The sequence below is a fragment of the Microtus pennsylvanicus genome, chromosome 17 (assembly GCF_037038515.1).
Source record: "Microtus pennsylvanicus isolate mMicPen1 chromosome 17, mMicPen1.hap1, whole genome shotgun sequence".
Classification (NCBI taxonomy): Eukaryota; Metazoa; Chordata; class Mammalia; order Rodentia; family Cricetidae; genus Microtus; species Microtus pennsylvanicus.
The window spans coordinates 36,946,905-36,969,893 of record NC_134595.1 but is presented as its reverse complement, the minus strand read 5'-3'; the positions used below and the strand labels follow the sequence as shown (position 1 = coordinate 36,969,893).

The 22,989-nt window shown below is 53.5% G+C and overlaps 1 protein-coding gene across 20 annotated transcripts in view; it reads left to right on the top strand.

Annotated features, from left to right (window-relative positions):
• Positions 1-22,989, top strand: part of Tns1 (tensin 1) — a 222,161-nt gene that overhangs the window by 109,287 nt on the left and 89,885 nt on the right. For 17 of the 20 annotated variants that reach the window (XM_075951155.1, XM_075951154.1, XM_075951157.1 and 14 more), the window contains 4 exons: positions 3,044-3,085; positions 15,002-15,043; positions 16,251-16,301; positions 21,509-21,558. In XM_075951155.1, the coding sequence (XP_075807270.1) occupies positions 3,044-3,085; positions 15,002-15,043; positions 16,251-16,301; positions 21,509-21,558 (185 nt within the window). Of the gene's footprint in view, positions 1-3,043; positions 3,086-15,001; positions 15,044-16,250; positions 16,302-17,167; positions 17,187-17,925; positions 17,944-20,169; positions 20,339-21,508; positions 21,559-22,989 lie in introns of those variants that run through there. The other 3 variants (XM_075951164.1, XM_075951168.1, XM_075951167.1) reach the window with 3 other exon arrangements.

The window sequence follows — 22,989 nt, the reverse complement described above, 5'->3', positions numbered from 1 at the left end:
GGGGCAATGAGAGAGCTCAGAGGGTGGAGATTTGCTGCCAGACGTCAGCATCCCATCTCCAGGACTCACGTGGTGGAAGGAGAGAACTGACTCCTGCAAGTTGTCCTCTGGCCTTCATCCGTATAGCAGGGCACAGATGTGCCCAGCACACAGGCCTACATGCACACGCACACACTCTTCTAAGATTATTTCTCCTAGAAAAAGATGGTGGGAGGGGGCATTTAAGCCAAGTATACAGTGATGCGAACCTGTTATTCCAACACTGGGGAGTCTGAGGCTGGAAAGAAAGAGTTCTGGGTTTGTGTTGGCTATATAGTAAGACCCTCCCTCAAACAAACAAACAAACAAACAACAACAACAACAAAAACCCATAGCTACCACCATCAAATATAACAAGAAAACCCGTAGACCCAGCAAGTGTTAAAAAGGAAACCCAAGATAGTGTTTCTACCCAGAATACGGTGATGAGGTTAGAGTTGGAAGTGTGAGGCTTCCTGTACAGTTTCTTGGGTCAGGGTCCACAAGTATGGGGTCTCCTCTGCAGGACCTGGCCAGTTTAGGAATCTGGAGTTTTATGTAAGCAAGGCTGAGAACTTAGGCTTTTATTGGGGTTTTGAGAAAGGGGTGCTTCCCAGGTCCTCCTCCTTGCAGGGTAGTGAGGCACTGAAACAGGGTGTTGGCAGGGGTCTGGGCGGTCCTTGCTCTGTGCAAAGCAGGGTGGCCGTGAGAGCAGGGCAGGATCGTGCCTCTGCCCAGCTGTGGCTCGGTTCCCGTCTGCTAAGCAGGGATAGTCAGTGGGCCCACCCGTGGGCCCTGGATGAGTTCTCACAGTGCACAGAGTCATGGCTGCTGGGAAGCCAGTGTGGTGGTGGGGGGCTGGTTGCTGCTGTTGTGAGGGTGTTGTCCTCTGCCCTTCATTTGGGGGCATGGCACAGTAGGCTGATTCTGCCCCAAGTCCAGTGGTCTGCCAGGAGGAGCAGCTCACCTGTGGCTGCCTGGTTCCAGCAGGGCTGTCATCAGAGCCCTTGAAGAAGGCCCAAGGCTACCTAAGTCACCTGTAGTCCGTGGGGCCAGCCGCTGCTGATGCCAGGAGTGTGGGGCTGCTGAGCATAGACCACAGAGTGGCAGGGCCCCTGGTACTCCTGGCACATTCTGGGCTCCTGAGAGGGTGGCTGGGGGCCAGGGTGCTGGAGAGAAGGAGAGACAGACGGCCTTTTAAGGAAACATTTCTGTGCCTCAGAAAAAAAAAAAGGAGCAAGAATGAGACTCTAAGCTCTGAGACACACAAGTCCGTGGCCAGCAGCCCTGGCCTGTATGGGTCTGGGGTGGAAAGGCCCCTAGGATACCACTTTGAGGGACTATAACTTTACTCCCTTAGGTAATAGTTCTTAGTGGGAACATCTGCCTGGGGAGTTGGGGGTGAAGGGCGAGGAAAGGGTCCATGGTTAGGATGGGCCTGGGGGAGAGACCTTCTGTGTGTCTCAAAGTCACGGCCCTCCCTTATGCAATGGAGACCAGTTTGGGCTCTGAAAGCCAAGGCAGCTCTGCCCTCCTGTGTTATAGCCCTCTCTAGAGGTCACAACTGTCTGTCTGCGGTGCTCAGGATGGGAGTCTAACCGGGTCCATCCCGACCAGGATGTGGCCCAGCAATCGTACCCAAGTCCCTGTGATGCTCTCATGAGTTGGGAGGGGCCCCTCCGAGAGTCTGGTCTGTGCTTCGAATATTTACAATCGCTGTGGTTGGGTTGGCTTGGGTTGTAAAGGACAGAGAGTGTAGACTGTGGTTGAGCCGTGGCTATTGATCAGGATGACCATAGAGAGGTCTAGAGATCGTCTCTCTCCTCCCTATCTTAGCGATTGATCAGGATGACCATAGAGAGGTCTGAAGACTGTCTCTCTCCTCTCCATCTTTGCTCCCACTCTGGGTCTGGTTCTAAAACATTCACCCTGAGTCCTATGCCCATGTGAATCCAGAACTGGGCTTTGGGCTCTTTCTGCACCCCCATTCTCCTACAGGGAGCACCATGAATAATCAGAGCTCTTCACACCAAATCTTCACACCAGATTGCCCGGGTTCAACTCCCAGCCTCACCTGTGCTTGTGTGACTTTGGGTAAATTGCTTACCCTGTCTTGCCTCAACTCCTCCTGGGGAGGTAACAGTAGAGTCTGCCTTTCTGGTTGTTGAAAGGGCAAAGCGCTTTATTTAGCAGCGTGCCTGCTAAGTGGTACCAGCTCTGCAAGCCGTTGGTATTGCACATGAGATGGGGTTGCCTACCGTTTGGAGAGGCAGTTGCCTCTTCAGCCACCGTCTGCTTCTCTGAAGGCCTCTGGCCTGGTGCTTGGGTGAGGAGTCAGAGCCAAGTTTGAGGACTGAGATCCAAGAAAAATGTGTTGGCTGGAGAAAGGAATGTACTGGCCTCTGACACGTGCCCTGCTAATTGTCAGGGTGGCGTGGCCATTGAGCCCTCCTTCCTCTCTCCCTCCTAGAGGCCAAGTTGCCATGACCTTGGCTCAGAGAAGGATGAGGATGATCTGATAATGACAGTCCCCTTCCTAGTGGGTGCTGCCTCCCCCCAAAGTGCTCTGTGCAATCCCTGGAAGATCTGGCCATTCCCAGCCTGGGGGAGCCCCCCTCAGCTCTGACTTGGGGTCAGCCACTGGCTATGGGGAAAGATGGAGGGATGGGATTTTACTTTCCTACAGGTCTAAATCATGTTTTTCAAGTATTTTAAATCCATCTTTCTATACTGTAGAGGAATCGAGGAGGGGGTGGGGGGAAGCTTTATGGTTATGGTAGGATTCAGGGTATATTTACTGCCATGCTGACCTCCAGGTAGGCATGTTATGTTTTACAGGATTTGACCTGTGGAGGGGCATTTCATGTTTGTTGTCTGATCTAAGTCTTTGTGGGTGGCCTTCTGAAGAGCTCTCTCTGTGCCTCAGGGAAGGCTACCCCCTAGGGGTTGGGGTAAGAGTGGGCTCAGGAGGCCCAGGGGCTGCTGGGACAGATGCTAACAGCGACATTTTTTACCTCTCTCCCAGGTGGCTGCCCCTTGTGTTCCTCCATCCAGCCATGAACTGGTGGTGAGTGACAGCCTTTCTTTCTCCTTCCAGTCTCTTGCATGTTGGGAGCTGGGTTTGTGGGGTGGAGTGGGTTGAGGGCTTGGGGCTGAGGCTGGTGGGAGGAAATGAGTCATGAGGTCCCTCCTGACGTGCTGCAGGGCCTGCTGTGTGTGTCTGGAGATTTGAGGTCCTTGGGAAAACCCATAAAAGGCCATCTTGTATGTCCCCAGGCCTGGCTAGGTTACTGTTGTTCTAGGGCCTGGAGTCCTGGGGTGTTCTGTGGTATCTCCTTCCACCCTCCTGACTGAAGGTCTTGTACCCTTCAGCTGGAGGCAGGAGCATAGATGGTGTTTCCCGGAGTCCACCTACAAGGTGGTGGCCTCTGCTCCTCTCCTCAGCTTTGCTATGTCCCTGTGACTCTGTTTTTCTGCTTTTATGGCCCTCATCCCCCTCATCCCTGTCATGTTTCCAGAACAGTTCGGACAGGGGCAGGACCTCTGTGAGTTGTGGGCTGTGGAGCTGGCCCGCTGCAGACTGATTCCAGCTGGGCTGACGTGTTGGCCGGGCTTCCTGCTTCCTTAGCCTCTCCAGGTCCCATTCCACTGCATTCTGGGGGCAGGTTGGGTCTGGAGACTGCAGAAGGGCTGTGTGTGTGTGTGTGTGTTTTGTGTAAGAGAGAGACACAAGGAGAGAGACAGAGAAGGATCGTGCAGAGGGACTTGAGGTGGGCCATACCGGCTGGGCTGGTATGGAACATCCGTGGTGGTACCAGTGTTGCGGGGGTTGTAGGGGGAGTCTGAGTCTGGTTGTTGGTATGCTTCACAGACGCGTGATCACTTGCTCTGCCTAGATGTGGAACACACAGCCATGGCATCTAGTTTTCTTTTGCTTCAGCCCTAACTTGCCCGTAACTGTAACCTGGTCGCTTCTTTCTCTCTGTGTCTTGGATTTCTGATGCACGTGGGCTCTCAGATTCCTGGCCCCCCGTCACTCTGCTGTATACTCAGGCCATGGGCAGACCAGCTACAGAGACCTGACTCCCTAGGTGAGACTCTCCTAGATGTCAGCTACCCCACTGGAGCCTCCAGATGTGGGGTGTTACTTTCACAGATCCCTGTCGCAATAGCAGGGTAGGGGTGGGGCTGCGAATGAGGCCAGAGTGGTCTGGCTAGAAACCCCTCCAGGGTCACAAAGGTATCCTGTGTGCCAGAGGAGGATGGTTGGGAGAGAATATGATGACTGTTGTCATTTCTACTGAGCTGCTACCTTAGGGCTAAGAACAGAATGTCCTTGGCTGCCCAGGAAGGCTGAGGGTCCAGGGTTTAGGGACCACGAGGCAGGGGCCGGCATCTGGCTCTTGGGTTTTGTTTACAGAGGCAAGGTCCAAGGTCAGGACAGAAGGGCCTAGGATGGTGCTCCTACTGGAGGCCTGCAGTTAGCAGCTGGGAGGGCTGCCTGCCTTTGAAGGGCACATGTGCCAGGTCGGCCTTCTTCCTGACTCCATGCTGTTCTCACCCGCATAGTGGAGCAGCCTTGCAGGACTTTGGGTGAGCCGCCTCCTGGCGAGGCTGGGGCCTGAAGGTGGTGATGGTCCTCAGAACCCACTTCCCCCAGCAGTAAGAAAAAAATCAAGGAGTTCCACTCCTTCCCCTGGGTCCCAGCACCCCATCCCCAGATCTTTATTTCTCTCCTATTTCTTGTTCCTTACCTTCTTTGCTTTAATTGAATGACCCCCTCTTTCTTTAGTTGCCCTTTCCCAGAGCGGGAGCTACTAACAGTACCTACTTCACGAGGTATTCTTTATGTCAAAAGAATAAAACATCAGACTAATCCACCTAATGATATATATCCAAAGAATCCGAAGTCTGTCACCTCTGGAGCAAACCCTTAGCCTCTTCCACAGATGCCTTCCTCTCCCAGTTCATCTCTTTTGCCCTCACCTTGTTTTCGCACCCAGCGTTTATCTTGATGAGCCTTAAACATATCAGACACCGTGCTACCCCCAGCGACATGGCTCCTTCTCTTCCCTCTGCCTCGAATGCTCTTCCGACAGACATGCCTCCTCACCGGTCAGCATTTCCCTTCCCCCAGGAATCTCACCTCCCTTCCTTCTTCCCTTGCTCCGTGGTGCTTGTGGCCTCTTCCACCCTGTGCACCTTACTTATTTGTCGTTATCTTGACTGAGGGGGTTCCGCCCACACCAGCGTGTGAATTCCAGGACAGGGACTTTTATCTTCCTGGCATTCGGTAGACATTCACACACATGTGCCGGGCACAGATCAGGACTGTGATAGCTGGCGGTGAGGTAGCTGGGTCCTACTGTGGCCCTGCGTTCCCTGATGCCTGTGGTGAGTCCGGGACATGGGTCTGGGGCAAGCCACTGCACTCAATGGGAGGCCCTGTGCTGCCCTGCCAATGGGAAAGCGGTCCAGGAGACACAAGGAGAAAGTTTGGCTCCCCCAGCGCGCTCAGCACCTGCTTCCTCACCGTGGGTGAGGCAAGTGCTTTGGGCAGGCTCCTAAGAGGGAGGAAAGGGTGGGTTCAGGGTTTTCCTTCCTTTTCCCTCCAGTGCCAGCCTTCCAGCCGCTGTAGGGCACTGTCTGACTGCCTTGTTTTACTGTTTCCCAACTTGGTGTGTCCCGTTCATCTGTCTGACTATGGCATGTTCTGGCCTTGGTTTGTCTCTGCTTCCGCAAGGTTTTTTTTTTTTTTTTTAACTGACCTTGGATGAATCCTAACCACCCTTCCCCTGATTCAGACCCAGATTTTCTGCCCAGCTTCAGGCCCTGCTGGCCAAACATCCAAACATATTTTCCAGCCTGTGCCCGGGCCAGTGAGGGCCGAGTGGTTTAATCTTCAACTCAGGTTTTCATCTTACTCAACAGATGTTGCCCAAGGGATTGGGCGAACGAGTTAGGGGGTTGCCCCCTCTGATGGGGCTCTAGGGGGCAGGGTGGAGTTAGGATGCTTGCCCTGGTCACTCCTGATGCGTGCAAAGAGCTGAAGCAGCTGTTCTCTGGTCCCGAAACAGAAGAGTTTGAGGAATTTCCCGATGATGATGGGCGTGTGCGTTGCCCACTAAGGCACTTCGTGTGGGGGCCTCTGTACATGAGAATTGGCACCCAGAGACCTGAGTGGGGTGGCTATGAAGGCATCTGAGGCTACGCAGTCTGCACACAAGGGCTTGTACCCTAGACACCTGGGTCACTGGAGACACAGCTTTCCTTGCCATCATCAGCCTCACAGCAGGGGGTTGGGAAGTCCTATAGAGTGACCTGGAGGTCAGGTTGGGGTGAGAGTTGGGGAACTGGGGAGTTAGAATACTTAAGGGCACGTGGTTTCTGCAATAACAACATAGCAGTCTCCCCCCTCCCAATTTGAGGTTTTACTTTCTCCGGGTTTCAGTTACCCGATGTCAACTGAGGTCCAAAAACATTGAGTGGAAAATTACAGAAATAAACAATTCATCCACTTTAAAGTGTGTGTTGTTTCGAGCAGTGGAATGAAACCTGGGGGTGTCTGTCCACTCGTGCCCAGTGAGGAGCTGCTGGATGTGCTGTTTGCCTGTGAGTCAGCCGGGGCTTCCGCCCCCAGATGGACTGTCATGGTGTCATAGTGTGGGATTCAAAGTCACTGTTACTTACTGAACAATATCTCCAGAGTACAAGAATTTCAAAGCTGGCCAACCAGGCAGGTCTAAGGGAAGCCACGATCTGCTTCCTCTGTATGAGGAGCGTTTTCTCCACATATGTATAGGATTTTATTATAGCTGTCATGTTGGGCAGCTGCTGGAATCTTGGGATTGCCTCGAGGGAGAGGGGCCACGGCAATGGTAACAGTGAAATGCTCACACGTTGTCTAGTTTTGTATGTGGGTGCAGGAAAGAGATGCTGTGCTTTGCTTCAGTGTGGCTGATGTGAAGCCACAACTCAGTGGTGAGAGTGAGCTTTCCCTCCATCAGCTTATACCAGAAACTATCCTCCCAGGCATAAACAGTGACAAATGTCACTGTCACTTACACAGTTCCTCCAGTTTTCCAGGCCTTCTCCATGGCTCAGGGCAGCTGGGAGGCACCTGGGCAGCCTGTGTCCATCCTGGAGAGGCGAGCCGGGCCGCGTATAGTGGTTAGATTGGGGCTCAGGAAGCTGGCTGCCTTGCTCCTAGGTGCAAAGCTGGTGGTAGCAGGAAGAACTTAGAAGGGTACCCTGGTCCGATTCCTTGGGGGCTTCTCATGGTCCCTAGTGTCTCTGTTGGCTAGTGGGCTACGACTGCACCCCCCCACGGCTGTGCACGCAGGGTCTGTGACAGCCACTGTGCCTACATGCAGAGTTCTTTTTAAAGTTGGCTTGCTTTCTTTTTCGCTTGGTGGGGAGCCTAGAGTCTTGTGCATGCGAGTAAGCACTGCCAAGCCATACTTCCAGCCCAGTGATGTTCTTTTCTGCTGAAGTTGCCAGGTCTTATAGAGATCTTAAGTTTTTTTAAAAAGATTATTTTTATTTATATGTGTATATGTATGTAGTGTGTGTGTGTGTGTGTGTGTGTGTGTGTGTGTGCAGGTACCTGCCTGACTAGAAGAGGGCACTCGAGTCCTTGGAGACAGGGTTGCAGATGACTGTGAGCTGCCTGATGTGGGTGTTAGGGGCTGAATCCCAGTCCTCTGGAAGAGCGGTTGCTCTTAGTTGCTATTCTACTGCCCTGACAAGATACCATGACCAAGGCAACTTATTAAAGAAAGCGTTTAATTAGGGCTGTGGTTCCAGAGGGCTAGAGCCCATGGCCATCGTGGAAGGAAGCGTTGTGGCAGGCAGGAAGGTGTAGCGCTCTAGTAGTAGCTGAGAGTTTACATCTGATCTACAAGCACAAGGCAGAGAGAGGAAGAAGGAAGAAGAGGTGGAAGAAGGAGGAGGAAGAGGAAGGGGAGGAAGGAAGGGAGGAATAGAGGGAGGAAGACTTGGATTTTTATATCTAAAAGCCCACCTCTGGCCACACACCTTCTCCAAAGAGATCAGACATCCTAATCTTCCCAAACAGTTCCACCCACTGGGAACCAAGCATTCAAATATATGTGCCTACGAGAGCCATTCTCCTTCATCCAAATACCACAAACAGCGATTGCTCTAAATTGCTGAGCCATCTCTCCAGCCTGGACCCAAAGATTTTAAAGTGCTGTACAAAGGACCCCCGTCATAGGATCTGGAGGCAGCAGGCATCTGGTTGCCTCCTGTTAGAAGAGAGTAGCATGAAACTGGGCATAGTGACACACTCCTGTAATCCCAGTAGTACTCAGGAGGTGGAAGCAAGAAGATCAGAGGGTCAAGGTCATTCTCAGCTACGGGGAGCTTGAGGCCAGCCTGATCTACGGTGCAATTTTGTGGTTTTATTTTTGTTTGTTTTTAGACTAACTGTTGGAGGAGGAGGAGGAAGAGGAGGAGGAGGAGGAGGAGGAGGAGGAGGAGGAGGAGGAGGAGGAGGAGGAGGAGGAGGAGGAGAAGGAGGAGGTGATGAGCTGGTGTGGGAAAACTGGAGGACCAGCTTTCCTCCTCTCCGTCAAGGGCTGTGACAGGGAAATGCTTTGTGGATCTGATGAAACTAATCCCAGGGTGCTGAGAGGGGCATGGCTGTCCATTTTTTAGAAAATTCTGGAAAATGGAGTCATGCCAGGAGGCAAGCTTGATCTGCGGCTGACCTTGAAAGGGAGGGAGCCTGTGGGCCTGAGCTTCCAAAAGACCCCAAACGGGGTAAGGGGTTGTACAGCTCGGTCAAGCACAGCAGAAGGACCAGGCGCATGAGGTCTTACTTGGGAGGCTTGGTCTTGTTTTCTACTGCTCCCCAAGTAGCTCTTAAGAGTTGGAAATTGTTCATGGGAGGGTGGGTTTAGGAGCCAGGAAAAGGTTTCAAACATCAAACATGGCCCATCGGGGCTGTTTTGGGGGTGGGGACTGATGTCTTCTGCTGGAGCCCTTCACTAATCACTGATACCTATTGGGTGTGGGGTACCAGCTACGAGCCTCCTCAGGCTTTTCACTCAGGGCAGGCAAGGGACATGCTCTCCAGAGGTCAAAGCCTCTTTTGACCACCATTGTGAGAGGCTCAGTAGGATGCAGGATCCTGCCCTCAGCAGCCTGATGTTTGGGGGGCAGAACTGTGCTCAGGGGCTATAAGCCTGGGCTGCGCTGCCAGGCCAGGATGCATAGGGTTGCCAGGTCAGGAGGCAAGGCAGAGGTGCATACCATAGGCTGCACCAGTGGCCAACTCTAGGCTCTCGCTAGGGGGAGCCTTGGGGTTCAGGGGGAATAAGTTAATCTGCTTGTGCAAAACCTTGGAAAGCTTGCCTCTTTTGTCAGGACTGGTTTAGGGGAATGAATAGAGAGGGCTCTAGAAGGTGGGCAAGGCTAAACACATGCCTTGGTACAAATTGTAGAAACAAATATGGCATACATGTTGGCCGGCATGCTCCTGCTGGGGGAACAGGACACTTGTATATTACCTGGGTCCAGACATCCACTTGGTGGCCCTGGCTGGCAGGTGGGGAGTGGTGTAAGATGGAGAGGAAAGGCAGGCTGGAGACAGGGAAGAGGCCTAGCTTTTGACTCTGGGGCTAGAGAGGAGTTCACGGCCCGGGTGGAGAACAGGACCTTGAGTGCTAAGCACTAAGGGCCATTATGGGTCCTTGAGCAGGCAATTGACCCAAAGCGGGCTTTTAGAAGTGGGAGTCTGCTGCCAACTGGGGATGGCTTGGCAGGAAGGGGTGGCCACGGGATGGCAGGGGGAAGGGGCTGGGGTAGACATTAAGCAGGGGCTCCATGGGCTCTGGGCCAGATTAGCCCAGGATGTGGAGGTGGCACAGCCTCATGGCAGGCCTGGCCCCCTGGGGGAGGAGAGTTGTGCTCAGAGGAAATACTCCATATTCTAGCCTGGCCCTGAGCTGAGGCTGGTGAGGATGTCCTTAGCCCGTGCTATAGTGCCAGGCCCCTCAGGGTTGGCTTGGAGGAGGGGCTGGGGACAGGAACAGACTTGCTTGGCGTTTCTCTGGGGGTGCGGAAATCAGGCATAGCTTTCCGCTTAATCACCAAGAGCCTGTTCTTTTCCCCTGATGGCCTGAGTGTGCCTAAGAGGCTGTGGCCTTGGCAGCAACTTAACCTGAACATTTAGGTCAGCGTTCCTGCCACCGGGGCCTTTTGCCTGCCCAGGGTCCCGCTTCAGCCCCAGCTGTTCCTGTGCCCACCCCATGATCTCTCGGTGCTTCAGGGTGGAGCATAGCAGGGGCATAGATTTGGAGGGCAGACCTGGGCTCACATAGAACTGAGTATCCTCCCGGAAACTGCCAGAAGAGGAGCCAAATGCTCCTTCTTCAGCCCTTGTGGCCGTGAAGTGGAATGGTGGCTCAGGAGGCCTGGGCAGCAATTGACCCACAGCCGGCTCTTAGAGTGGGCAGCTCTGGCTTTCTCTGACGCTCTTGCTGCCTGTAGGTTGGTGTTGTTATTATTACTGTTGAGAAGATGCCCTTATGGGTGTTTTGAGTATGCAGCCCAGCTCCCCGCTGTCCTACTCTGTTAAATGTCCCCAGATGCCATGCCATGGCCCCTGCCTCCCTTCACCCGACCCCATATCTACTTACGGTTCTATTTTGGGAAGAAGTGGGCCCAGAATAGTTTCCCCTGGGCCTTGGATCTGAGCAATTCCAGCCCCTTCTGGCTGTCCCTACTAGCTCCCAGGCCCTTCCCATCTCAAGATAGGTAGTACTACTGGGGTGACCCCACAGATCATCAGCGTGGTGGCAAATGTGATGTCATGGGGTCTTTTTGGCTCCCACATTGCCCGGATTCCAGCCTGCCCTTGGGACAAGTGCACAGAGAGCTGGCAGGCTAGTGCTGAGGGCTTGAAGACAATCTGGACAGAATGTTCCACTGGAGGCTGAGGCTGCGTTCTGTGCCCTCCCTCTTTGCCTCCGAGCCCTGGACTCAGGCTGGGGCATCCCCAAGCCCCAGCATTTCCTTCCTCTAAACAGCTGCCCACAGATACATTTTTTTTTACCTCAACACAGCCTCCCTGCAGGCCACTAAAGAGCCCCAGGCAGATGTCCCAACCTCCCACAAATGGGGTCTCTGCTGAGGGAGACTAGGAAGACGGCTCAGTAGACTAAGTGATTGCTCACCGTCCATCACTCAGCATGGGCACAGTGAGGGAGAGGGCGTATGTATCTGGGAATACTGAAGAAAGGATCTGCAGCTTCCTTACCCACCTCGTGGTTCACAGCAGATTCAGGACATTCTCTGCTATCTCTCTCTCTGCAGTTGCTCCCATTTTCCAGTCTTCCTAGGGAAGTTCAGGGAAGTAATCTATTCCGACTGGTGACCTCAGTGAGGCTCTGCTGTCGCTAGGCTTTAGGGCCCCACAAATGGGGTCTCTGCTGAGGGAGACTAGGAAGACGGCTCAGTAGACTAAGTGATTGCTGTGCAAGCATGCAGACCAGAGGTCCATCCCAGCACCGTGTCAGAGTGGGCAGAGCGGTGGTCACCTGTAATTCCTGCAGTGGATGGTGACAGGAAGAGCCACGGGGCTTGCTAGCCATCAGAGTAGTCAAATCAGTGAGGTGGAGAGAGATAGAGGGAGACACGCGATGTTAGTCTCTGGTCTCCACGCATGTGCACTTAGGTGCACACACACCTATACACACACAAAATGAGTGAGAGACTGAGGGAGCCTGTGAGGACACTAGGTAGAGCTCAAATGCCAGCTCTCTTCCTCTGGGCATTGCAGTCTTTCACTGTTCACTTGCCTCATCTGTGAGACGATAACACGCACTTCCCAGGATGCTGGGAGGTCTGGGATGGAAGCAGCAGAACCTGGTCCCCAGTCTGTTGCACATCAAGTGGCTGTTCTTGCTTTTGCCTTGGGAAAAGGTGTCTCTAGATCATGGCTGGCAGTAGTGGGAGACAGAGGAGGCAGGGTAGGGTGCAAAATGTGATGAGGCCTGGCTCTCAGAGGCAGAGGCACTGTGCAGAATGCGGTGTGTTTGTGGGGGCGGGCGCTGTGCCGCCTCCAGTTTCTAGACCTGCTCTGGCAGGCGTTTGGGACTCCTGTGTGAGGCCAGCGTTGTCCTTGTTTAGAGTCCATGTGACTCAACCTTATGTTGCTGACCTTGAGATGTCAACTGACCCCAGGAGAGGGGCAGCGAAGTGAACTCGGCACTGGGTTCTGCAGGCCTGGGGCAGCTTGGTCCTGCCTTGCATCTTGTTCAAGATACTGGCATGTCTTCCGTCTGCATCTCAGTTCCGATCTGTGGATCAGGGAGCAGGAGGAGGTGATGTTTCAAGGCTCTCTAGTATGTGCCTTGAGAGTGGCATGTGAGGATGTAGTGTGCCTGTGTGCACAACACGCGCATGCATTTGTGTTGTATACATGTGTGCGTGTGGTTTAGCAAGGTCCTGCCCTAAAACTAAGCAAAGACAAAAAGCTTTCCTGTGTCCAGGGGACCCGAGAGGCTGCTGTGTTGTCAGTCAGTTCTGTGTATGATTAGGGTATCAGAGAAGGGAGCAAGGAGACCGTTCATTCCACAGAAAATTCCCGAGGGCCCACAGCGTGCCAGGCACGTTCTCTGCTCAGTGTGGGCATAGTTCATATTCCAGTGAGAGGCAGGCTCTAAGGGATGTTAGTAAACATTAAATAGGGTGTTGGAGAGCAGTGTGTTCTAAGAAGAAAAATCAGGGATTAGCGAGATGGCGCAACAGTTAAGAGCGCTGCTCTTAGAGAGGACTTGGGCTCGGTTCCTAGCTCCTGGGTTCAGTTCCTAGCTCCCACGTTCAGTGATAGGTAACCCCAGCTCTAAGTGAGCTGATACCCTCTTCTGGCCTTGCACACAAGTGGTGCACATATGTACACTCTGGTGCATAGACATACATATAAAATAAATAAACACCATTTTTTCCCCTAAAACTAAAATCACCCAGGGAGGGTTACTGTGTATGTTTGTGTTTATGTTTGTGTGTACATGCACACATGTGTGCGTGCCTGTCTGCCTATTTGCAAGGGGACTTGCACTTGAGGTATAATCAGGGACCCACAGTTCTGAGGCTGCTACTTCTGAGTCCCCAGCTGCCCCAGAGAGTCCCTAAGAGCTTCCCCATTGTGCCACGAGAGCTTGGATGGCCTTAGCTGCCTCTGCCCAGCTGGGCCCAATCCCTGCACTACCTAGACCAGGTAGTCTAGGACGGGTAGCAAGCTAGTCTAGACTGGAGAAACTAGGGTGGGATGCATGCATGCTGAGGCTGAGGTTATGAACTCTGCTGGGCAGTCTGGGTGTTTGGAAATTTTTAGCTCCTCGGGAGACATGTGGGACAGCGTGTTGAAGGCATCTGACTGCTGTCGATTCTTGCCTGTGGCTGGCCTCCAGCTGGCAAGGGGAAGGAGTGGGGGCCGAGGGGACAGCGCTCAGATGATCTCTGGCAGGAAGGGTGCGTTTCTCCCGCTCTGCTGAGTTTAGTAGTTTTGTACTAAACTTTATGGATTGGAGAAGGCTGAGCGCTGGTCTGAGTAGGGCAGGGTGGGCTGGGCCTCCATGTCATGGGGGAGCTCCAGGGTGAGAGGGTAGCATTAAGGGCTAGCCAGTGCTGGGAGCCAGATCCTTTTCATAGGGGGCCTTCATCCCATTCACTCAACATATAATAACTCCAGGTAGCCATGCAGGTGGGCAGCAAGAATGGGTTTATGGTCACCCTGCTAACAGCAGAGTCAGGGTGTTGGCTGGGCACTCTGGTCTTAGAGCCATCCAGGACCCTGCTGGAGAAATACATTTCTGCTCCCTACAACATGTGTTGACTTAGAAGTTTTAGGTAGGTGGGGCACCCAGTGCCAATAGCCTTTTAGGTGGTCCCGGTCCCCTCTTGGAGTGGCAGGTAGAACTCTAGAGATGGTGGGGTGGTGAGCTTGGCCGAGGAGTCCCCTGTCCCCTGGCCACCACCCTATTCACTCTTCTGGACATTTTTAGGATGAGGCTTCTGTGTTGACAGGGGTAGAGGGAGGATGGCCGGGACAGTCCATCCATCCATGTTTATGTTGATGGCCCACTTCTGGTCCCCCTGCTTCCTGGCATGAGGGAGTTTCTACCGAGTTGATCAAAATGTCACTATGATTACTTTGGATGAAGGTAGACCCAGAATCCAAAATCAGGGCAGTTAAGAGCAGAGATGGCTCATGCAGGAGACTGGTGTTCAGTTCCCAGCATTGCTGTGGAATGGTTTGCAACCACCTGTAAATCCAGTTCTAGAGATCTGGTCCACACGTGGGTAGACACACATGCACATAATTAAAGTAATGCAAACAAATCTTAAATTCCCAAATGAACTGCGGTTGGAGGAGTGCAGTGTATAAGGACAGATCAGACCATTCCTTTAGGAGAGGAGGCCAGTGGGTACCACATGGGGTATAATCGGAGCTCCCTAGAGGAGGGAGGCCAGCAAGGCAGAGGAGAAGGCAGTGTTTGTGTTTGTGTGTGTGTGCGCGCGCCGTAGGAACCTAGGGTGGGGCCAGCAAGTCACTGCAGAGTTGGGGCATGGGCAATATTCAGCAGGCAGGCTCTGACCCCAGGAGTTCATGCTCTAACTTCTGTCTGTTTGCTGGGGCTAACAGGCCATGGTGGGCCCTGCCTCTGTGGAGGTGAAGCCCTGGCTAACCGGAACAAGAGTGCTTTCGCCTGTTGTCCTCGTTTATTGAGTGGTGTGAGGTTTGCACGGTCACCCAGTGAGGGTGGACCTGCTTGGCTCTATGACTAAGAAGATTGTGTGTCATTTTGCAAATGCCGCTTCCCTAGTTTGGGACTAGCCCAGTGATGTGTTGAAGCTCGGGACCGTGCCTCGTTACCACCCTGACTGCCAGCCTAGAAGGCAGCTGTGCCAATATCTCTGTGACGCTCACACTATTTCTTGTTTTTGTCTCTAGCCCATCACCACGGAGAGTGTACCCAAGAATGTAGTGGATGTGGTGAGTGACAATGGGCAGAATGAGGAGGTGCTGGGAGGGAGTGGGCTGGAGCCCTGAGGAAGGGGTGCTGAGGATCTTGGAAGCTGTGCCCAGCCATGGGCGAGGTTGACAGAGAGGGAGCAGGGTGGGGCTGTGGAGGAAATCAATGATTAAGGCTGTCTGCAGGAAATATGCTAAATGTCTCAGGCCTGTAAACCAGCATCCAGAAGGCTGAGGCAGGAGGATTCCCCTCAGTTTTAGGTCAGCCTGGGCTATGTAATGAGACCCCAAACAAACAAACAAACAAACGAGGCCCCAGGGTAACCCTCAATCAGGGGAGTGTCTGTGCAAGCATGAATACCTAAGCTCGTCCCCAGAAACAACCTGGGGAAAAAAATCCCAGCGTGGTGGTGGTGGCACGTGCTTGTAACCCCAGGGCTGGGGAGGTAGAGACGGGGACCTTTGGGTCTTGCTGGCTAGACAAGTCCCAGGTTAGTGAGGGGCCCTGTCTCAAATGCTAAACTTTCTTGAGACGGTAGGAAGGGGGCAGAACCTGTCTGCTTTAGTAATACAGGTTTGCAAAGGTGATCCACATGCATGTGCATACACACGCACACACTCACGCACACACATGCAAACTCACACACTCAAAAACGTACACGCACTCACACATACATGCACCTGCATATGCACACACACAATTCACATACTTGCACACACATATGTGCATACAAGGCATACACACACACACACTCAGACACACAAAGAGGGCATGGGAGAGACAGAATATGAGAAAACTGGGCAGACTTCCCACTAATCTTTTGGACTACACTAGCAGAGTTTCCTTCAGGCTGCATGGAAGAAGATGAGAAGAATGTGGGGGACTCTGCAATGGGGGAAACTGAGGCTAGAAACCAAGGGGATGGAGGCAGGGGCCCTGCCTGCGGGACTTCAGGTGAAGGAGAGCCTGTCTGGTCCTCAGCTTTCTCGTCTTCAAAATGGAATAACAGTGTCCCACGGGGGTGCGCCCATAGGAGAGGGCTTACCTTTCTCCGACAGACCTTTGAGTGGACAAAGCAGTGTTCAAGTAACACAAGCCCCCTCCCCGTGCCCAGGGCCTTGTGCTACCTACCCTTTTACCCTCCACCCTGATCCCAGCAGGTAGGCATTCTGGAACCTTGCACTGTTCATCTTGTCCCCCTCTCTGAAGCCTCTCCTCTGCCTACAGGGGGAAGGAGACTGCAAGGGTGGAAGCTCTCCCAGAAGCCTCCAGGAGAGCGTGAGTATGAGGAGGGCGGGGCTAAGTCCACTGCTTGCAGGAGGCATGAACAGGAGTGTGTGTGTGTGGGGGTGCCCTTAGACCTTCACTCTCTTGAAGGGAGCTTGGCTGGCTTGGCTGTTGTGTTGGGGAAAGAGAAGGCCTGTGAAGTCACTGACTGGGTTCAAGTCACTCAGTGGCCCTGGGCTTCATCACTACGCCGTGGTAGTTTTGGGTGGGAAGGAACAGAGGGATCGATCTGAGAGCTAGGCTTGGAAAGGGTGAGGGAAACAGGGCTCTGTAAAGGAGCCCTCTGCTCTCAAGGTTCCCCTAGATGCTGGATACACTGTTGGGGTGCTTTCCTGGAGCCAGGAGTCTTGAGAAATGACAAGAGCGGTGTGACTTTCCTGCTTTTCATTTAGGACCCAGGAAGAGGGTTCTCTGGTCCTGGCTCATTTTGTCTTTGGTTTTACAAGGGCAGTCAGGGGACAAGTTCCTTAATCAGGAGGAACTCAGGCTAGCTTCCAGGAGCCCCTGATCTCTGTTAGAGCTGGCTTGTCTCTACACCTCCCGGCAGGCCCCACAGAAGACACTTCACCTTCCTTAGGCCTTTCCTGCCCTGTTCCCCATGCTGGCCCCTCCGTCCACTGCAGGCCTGGAGAGGAACAGGGAGTGGTTTTGGCGGTTGGCACAGGGGGAGCTGTTGATGGCACGAGGCCCTATCATCTGACAGCTGCCTGGCCTCTGGTAGGGAGGGCCCCGCAGGGAGGGGCTGAGCTGTAGCAGCTCCCGAGGGTGGCCCACTGACACTGCTGCACCATCTTGGGCCGCCATAGGCCCAGTAATAAGGAGTGGCGCTGTCTAGGGGCTGTGTGGACTCCTGGGTTGGGGGAAGACCCCATGGAGGTATGTGAGGATTCCTGTTCATTGGTACTAAGGATGCTTCCGAGAATTTAGTTTTGTGTGTGTTACTGCAAAGGATGAACTAGCTTGAGGCACTTCTAGATATGATGGGTGCTCAGTAAATATCAGCCAGTCTTACCGCCATTGTTTTAGGAGCCAGGAACTAGGCTGGGAGGTTGTATGCCTTCGTGACAAGGTGTGTTGCAGGTGCTGTGGTTCCACGTTTTAGATGAGGAAGCAGAGACTGGAGGTATCCCTTAAATGTCTCTGGATACACGTCATCCAAGACTGTTAGTTCTTGGGACAAAGTGGTAGCCTCTGAATCATTACTTTTAGTTGATGTTCTGGGAGTGTTTAGAAGTTATGTCCTAGGACTTCTGACTCTGCCTCCCTAGCCTGGGCCATGTGGAGTTCATCAACCAGAATCAATCAAGGTCAGACATCTAGAAGAGCTGTTGACCCTAGGGTGTGTTTGACCTTGGTTGTGTGGAAGAAAGAGGTGGCCACTTAGTTGTGGTCGATGGGTATCTTGTTTTAGTTTCCAGGGAAAACATTTGCTGGTCTGGGATCAGCGAATCTGCAAGAGGTTGTGTGTCAGGGTGGGTCAGGGGTGGTGCCTCGTCGGGGAGGTAGGAGGTCAGAGAGAATGAGTCTCACCGAAGGAGTGTAAGAGGGGTAAGCAGGAGAGCAGACTCCAGAGGGGCCTGCCTGCTGCAGAGGAGCAGAAACCCACCGCCAGGCTTCCGGACGTCTGTCATAGGTGGGGTGACCAAGGGCTGCCGTGCTGGTACCCTGGCTGCATAGGGGCTCTGCTGTGCGCTGGGCAGGGGAAGGGGAGGCTGGCTCAGGGCACTAGCCTGTCTGTGGGGCACTTCCTGCTTTGGCCTCTCCAGGCGGTTTACTCCGATGGAGCTGGTGTGCAGGGAGGCTGCAGACGTGTGCAGTGTCGCACTTTGTTTTGGAAAAATCCAAGTGGTGAGCAGGAAGGGGGGGGGGAGGAAGGGGTGTGGCTGCGGGGGCCTGTGTGGGGGGCCTCAACCAGAGGAGATGCAGGAATGAAGGGCTGGGCTCTGGCTGCCTTACTCGACCCCTGGTGTTCATTGGCAGACCCTCCTCTCACCGAGGACCCTGGGGACCTAGGTTCAGGAAACAGATTTTTTTTTTCCTTTTCTGTCGGGAGGTATTTTGTTTGCTTCATGGACCTGAAAGGAAGCAGGACTTCTCCTAACTTTGAGGGGCAAACCAGCCCCACTGGAGATGCAAGGTTTACGCTGCTCTTGCTGCCTGAATATGCTATGGGGAACGGAAGGTGGTGGCAAGGATGCAGTCCCAGGAGGCAGACCTGAAGCTACTCCAGAACGCCCCAGTTATGGTCAGCTCCTGCCTGCAGGGAGAACCAAGGAAAAAAAAGAGTTGGTGCCCGAAGCAGGAAGGATGAGGGTTAGATATGAGGAGGAACATCCTGCCAGTGAGAAAAGACACTCTTTGGGGGAGGCTGTGGGATCCCCTCTCATGAGGCCTTTCTGCCAAGGAGATACATGTTTGAGAGATGAGGATGAGGGAGACTGTTTGGTGCTTAGGGAGCTGGATCAAAAGTTCTATTATTGGTCTGTCTTAGGAGGAGCTAGTAGAAAGTTAAGAGTTTCAAGATTCCCTAGAGGGGAAAAGAATGGGATTCCAGGCAGGCAGAGAATTTATTTTCCTTTTTAAAATAAACCTTCCCCAGGGACTCCGAGTGGGGCAGGTAAAAGATTGCAGAACCCTGTGTTGTACCCGTTTAACTGATGAGCATCTGAGACCAAGCCTCCATGCCTCTTACCAGGTGGATTGACAGTTATCTTTATCATTCAGAATGAGGGTGAGACTTGGACTTCTCTACATCTCTCCCAGGTGCCTAGAACACAGCTCCAGGAAATGTTTAACCCGCGAGGGAATGTCTGCCCTGAGGGGGATACAGACCTGACTCCAGGCCTCAGTTTACCCCGCTGTTTCATAGGGGGTCACCTGGGAAGGCTGGAGCACTGGGAGGAGCGTGTTTGCTCTTGGTTGTCCCTTTCCTGTTCTCCTGTGCTCACAATGCATTCACAGTCCCCGTGCAAGCCTGCTCTCGGCCAGCAAGGGTCATGTGTCCCCAAACCTTGCAGAAAACAGGAAGCCCTATTGGTGCGAGTGCAGCCCAGCCCTGTGATTCATCAGGGGTGACAGTCCAGCTGTTGGTCCCTAGCCCCTGCCCAGGATAGCTTCCCCCGTGCATCCCTGCCCCAGCCTCCTTGTGCAGAGTGCCTGGGACCTTTCTTATCACCTCAGGAGGCAGCAGGGCCAGACTCTGTTTGGGCCAAGTATTTATCTTCTAGGCTGGAGTCAGGAATGTGGAGTGTTATAACCTTGGCCAGAGGGTGGTGGGGAAGTGGACTGGAAGCCTGGTCTCTGGGTCCTGTGCATCCTTCACGGTGCCTTTGGAGGCTCCCAGCTCTGCTTAGCTCTCCAGTTCCTTCATCAGTCCTGGCTATTGGCCCATTGTCTTCCTCCAGCTCCTTGCTTGTGCCTGGCCCTGATCTTGGCCGCACCATAAGCCTTGGCTAAGTTGTGGCTTCCAGTTGTTCGAAGCAGCTGTGGTGGCTTCCTTCAAAGAGTGGCTGTAGATCTGTAGCAGATGAAACCCTAGGGGCTATTTATAGCAGGGTGGCCCTAGAGCCTGGCCCATGGCCCAGGGTCTGAGGAGAGTCAGGGCCTCCTCGTCAGAGACCAGTGCAATGGGATGGATGAAGTGTTGGCTTTTCGCATGCTTCGGGGTGGGGAGTTTTGGAACAGCCTGGTTTAGGGTTTGAAAACCAAACACCCTGGTCCCCGCCTCTCCTGCCCTAGCCTGACTCACACAACCCCAAGTCCTAGGGCAGGAAATGCTGAGAGTCTGAGAACCGTTTTTTTCTGACTCCTCCTCGCACTGAGTTCTGCGGAACCCTTAGGAGCCCCACAGTGACAGGGTGGCCAGCCCTCCCTCCCGCAGCCAGGGGCCCTGACTCTGTACTCCATGGGGAGCTGGACCTCAGAGTCCAGCTGCATGTTGGGTGCAACACTCTTCACTTGGGCTCTGTGGCCACGACTGGGTCAGAGTTCGAATCCTGCTCCGTCATCAGTTTCCCAGGGATTCAGGGGTGAGTTACCATGTGTCTTATGTCCCCTTCCTTTACAGGCGGTGGTCTTGCTGCCTCCAAGGGGAGGCTGCCATTTCGTGGCTGGGAAACGTAGCTCGGTGGAGCCCAAGAATTCAGAACTGGGGTGCTCCAGTTGAAGTAGATGGTGGATGCCGAGGGGGAGGGAAGCAGGTCTTGTGGCTTTTTTTTTTTCATGAGGTGGACGGTTGTCCCTTTCCTTCCAGGAACTTCTCTTTCAGTTCTTCTTAGTGAGAGAGTGACATTTAAAGTGACAGCTGCCATTGACCAAGCGTCAAACACCCAGTGAGGAGGCTCTCAGCATGTTCTTGTGTGTTTGTTGTTTGGTTTTTGCTTGCCCATAATGAACCATTGAGGGCTGGCCTGTCCTCCTGTGACATCCTGACGACATTTGCCCAGGTTCAGTGGGCTGAGCATCTCCCATGCTGCTTAGCGGGATGCTGGAGCCTAGTGCTGCAGTCTGTGTGGCTTGACACCTTGTCGTGAATGTCACTCGGCTGCCCTGAAAAGTTGGCGTCACCAACTTGGGTCTGTTTGCCTAATTTTGTACATCAATACCCTGGATTGGTGTGGGTGGGACAAGATAGAGACATGGAGCCTTAGACATGAAGGGCCTTGGATGCCCGTTGCAAATCACACACCTGTTGCTCTGTCTTAAGCTTTGCACAGATTCAGAGGCTCAGTGTTGTGGCTTTGGAGGAGGGGGAGTGAGGAGCGGCAGTGGCGGAGGACACGGGTTCAGAGCTAGCTGGCCCTGAGGTGGACATTCTTCGCTTCCCCAGGGCAACGGTGGTTGCTGTGTGTGATCTCTAGTTGAGGTTGCTATTATGATGCCTGATGATTTAGGGCGAGGTGGGTTTCTGCCAATTCAGCCGCTGTGGGTATGTGTGTCCCCAGAGTGGGGGAGCCAGCCAGATGGCTCTGTCTTTATATCAGAGATTTCCTCTTTCCACCGAACCAGGTCTCCCACAGCAGGTACTTTTGGCCTTTGGGCTTTTATGGCTGGGGTGTTGGGGTGTTAGGGTGGCAGGAATGGAGCATTGGCCAAGGAGGGAGTGAGGATCTCTGTGTGGCCATGCCCTGAGCCCCTTTATGCTCCTCCCTTCCTGCTCTCCCCTCTTCTTGTAATACTGTGTCTTCTCTCTTTTCCAGGACTCCATGAGAGTTTCGCCAAGCATCCACCCGCAGCCACAGCCTGTCAGGTACACTTGGCACAGCGGGAGGATATGGGTTATGCGTATTCTCACGTCCCACCCTGAGTCCTAAGACTGATGCTGTACAGCCCTAGCGAGAGGCCTGGAGTTGGTGGCCCATGGCTGTCACCACTGAGTTCCAGCACAGACCTTGAGGTGGACCCTAAACTTCCCCACATAAGATCATCCGTCCTTGTAATGGCGCTGAAGGTCTGTGTATTGGCAACTCAGTTAGTTGCTGAGTGTCTGAAGTGACTTGTTCGAGGCACCCACTGGCCAGAAGCGGCACTGGGGCGACTCCCATCAAGCCCCATGCTGGTTCTGACTCTGGATGAGGTCTTTGATTGTGGGGAGGACTTTGTAGAGTGATCATCCTCCGCCCAGGGAAGAGAACACGCAGGGAGACTCTAAGCTTTGCCCACACCCCCACATCTCTCTACTTCACCTCCATCCTGAGGCTCCCTGGTTCCTGCCTAGAGCCCTTTGAGGACCCCTCCCACCTTCCTGTCTCTTCCTCTGCTTGGTACACTCAGAGCTGTCATACCAATTTTGTCCAGAGCTGTGATACCAATTTTGTCCAGCTGGTGGTGCTATTCTGCTTTTGTGTCCTTCCTGGACCCAGCTTGATAGAGGGGCCAGTAAATCAGTCCTGTCCACTACTACCCCAGGATGGCCACCTCTGACTCATTCCTGTCGCTCTCGGCTCCTCTTCTTCCTCTGCCTCTCAGAGGGAAAAGCTAGAAAGAAACGGGCTGGGTTTATGAGTTTTTCTGAGGAGGATGCAGTCCCTTCTATAGAGCCAGGACCAAAGGACTGGAGGGTCCTCAGGTTACTCTGTGTCAACATTTGGGGTAAGTGTGCAGGTGGCATCTGGCCCCTGGGTAGAAGTCAGAGCTCTGGCCAGCGATTGCTGAGATACGATAGGGACAAGGAGTGACGGGGATTCAGGTCCAGTTCTAACTGGCGTTTACCCCTGTCATTTCATCAGAGAGAGCTACCCTTGGCTACCCTCTGTCTACACACATCCAGACATCTGGGCCCGTGCCAACACCTAGGCTCCTTGATGTCCTGGGACTTTTTGTCACCAAGGCCAGAGGATCTGCTGCTTTTAACCCCCTCCCACCTCCACCCCATACTGCTATAGTATAGTGAAGGCTCGCGAAATAAAGAGTGTTGCCCACCTTGGGTGGAGAGGGAGGACGTGGTAATAGGTAATGCGGGAAGGAGGATGAGGAGGAGGTTCCCCAGTAGGCAACATGGACCCCTCCTCTGGTGGAAAAGCAGATGCGTAAGCTGTGAGTTCCATGCTTCATCTTTTGTCCTGGGGAGAGACAGGGTTGCTGGCCCAGGGGCTCCCCATTGCTTGTAGGACCCCTAAAACTGCTGTAGCAAACACCCAGCCCCCTCTCACTTCTCTGGCCTTTAGGAATGAGGGGGCCC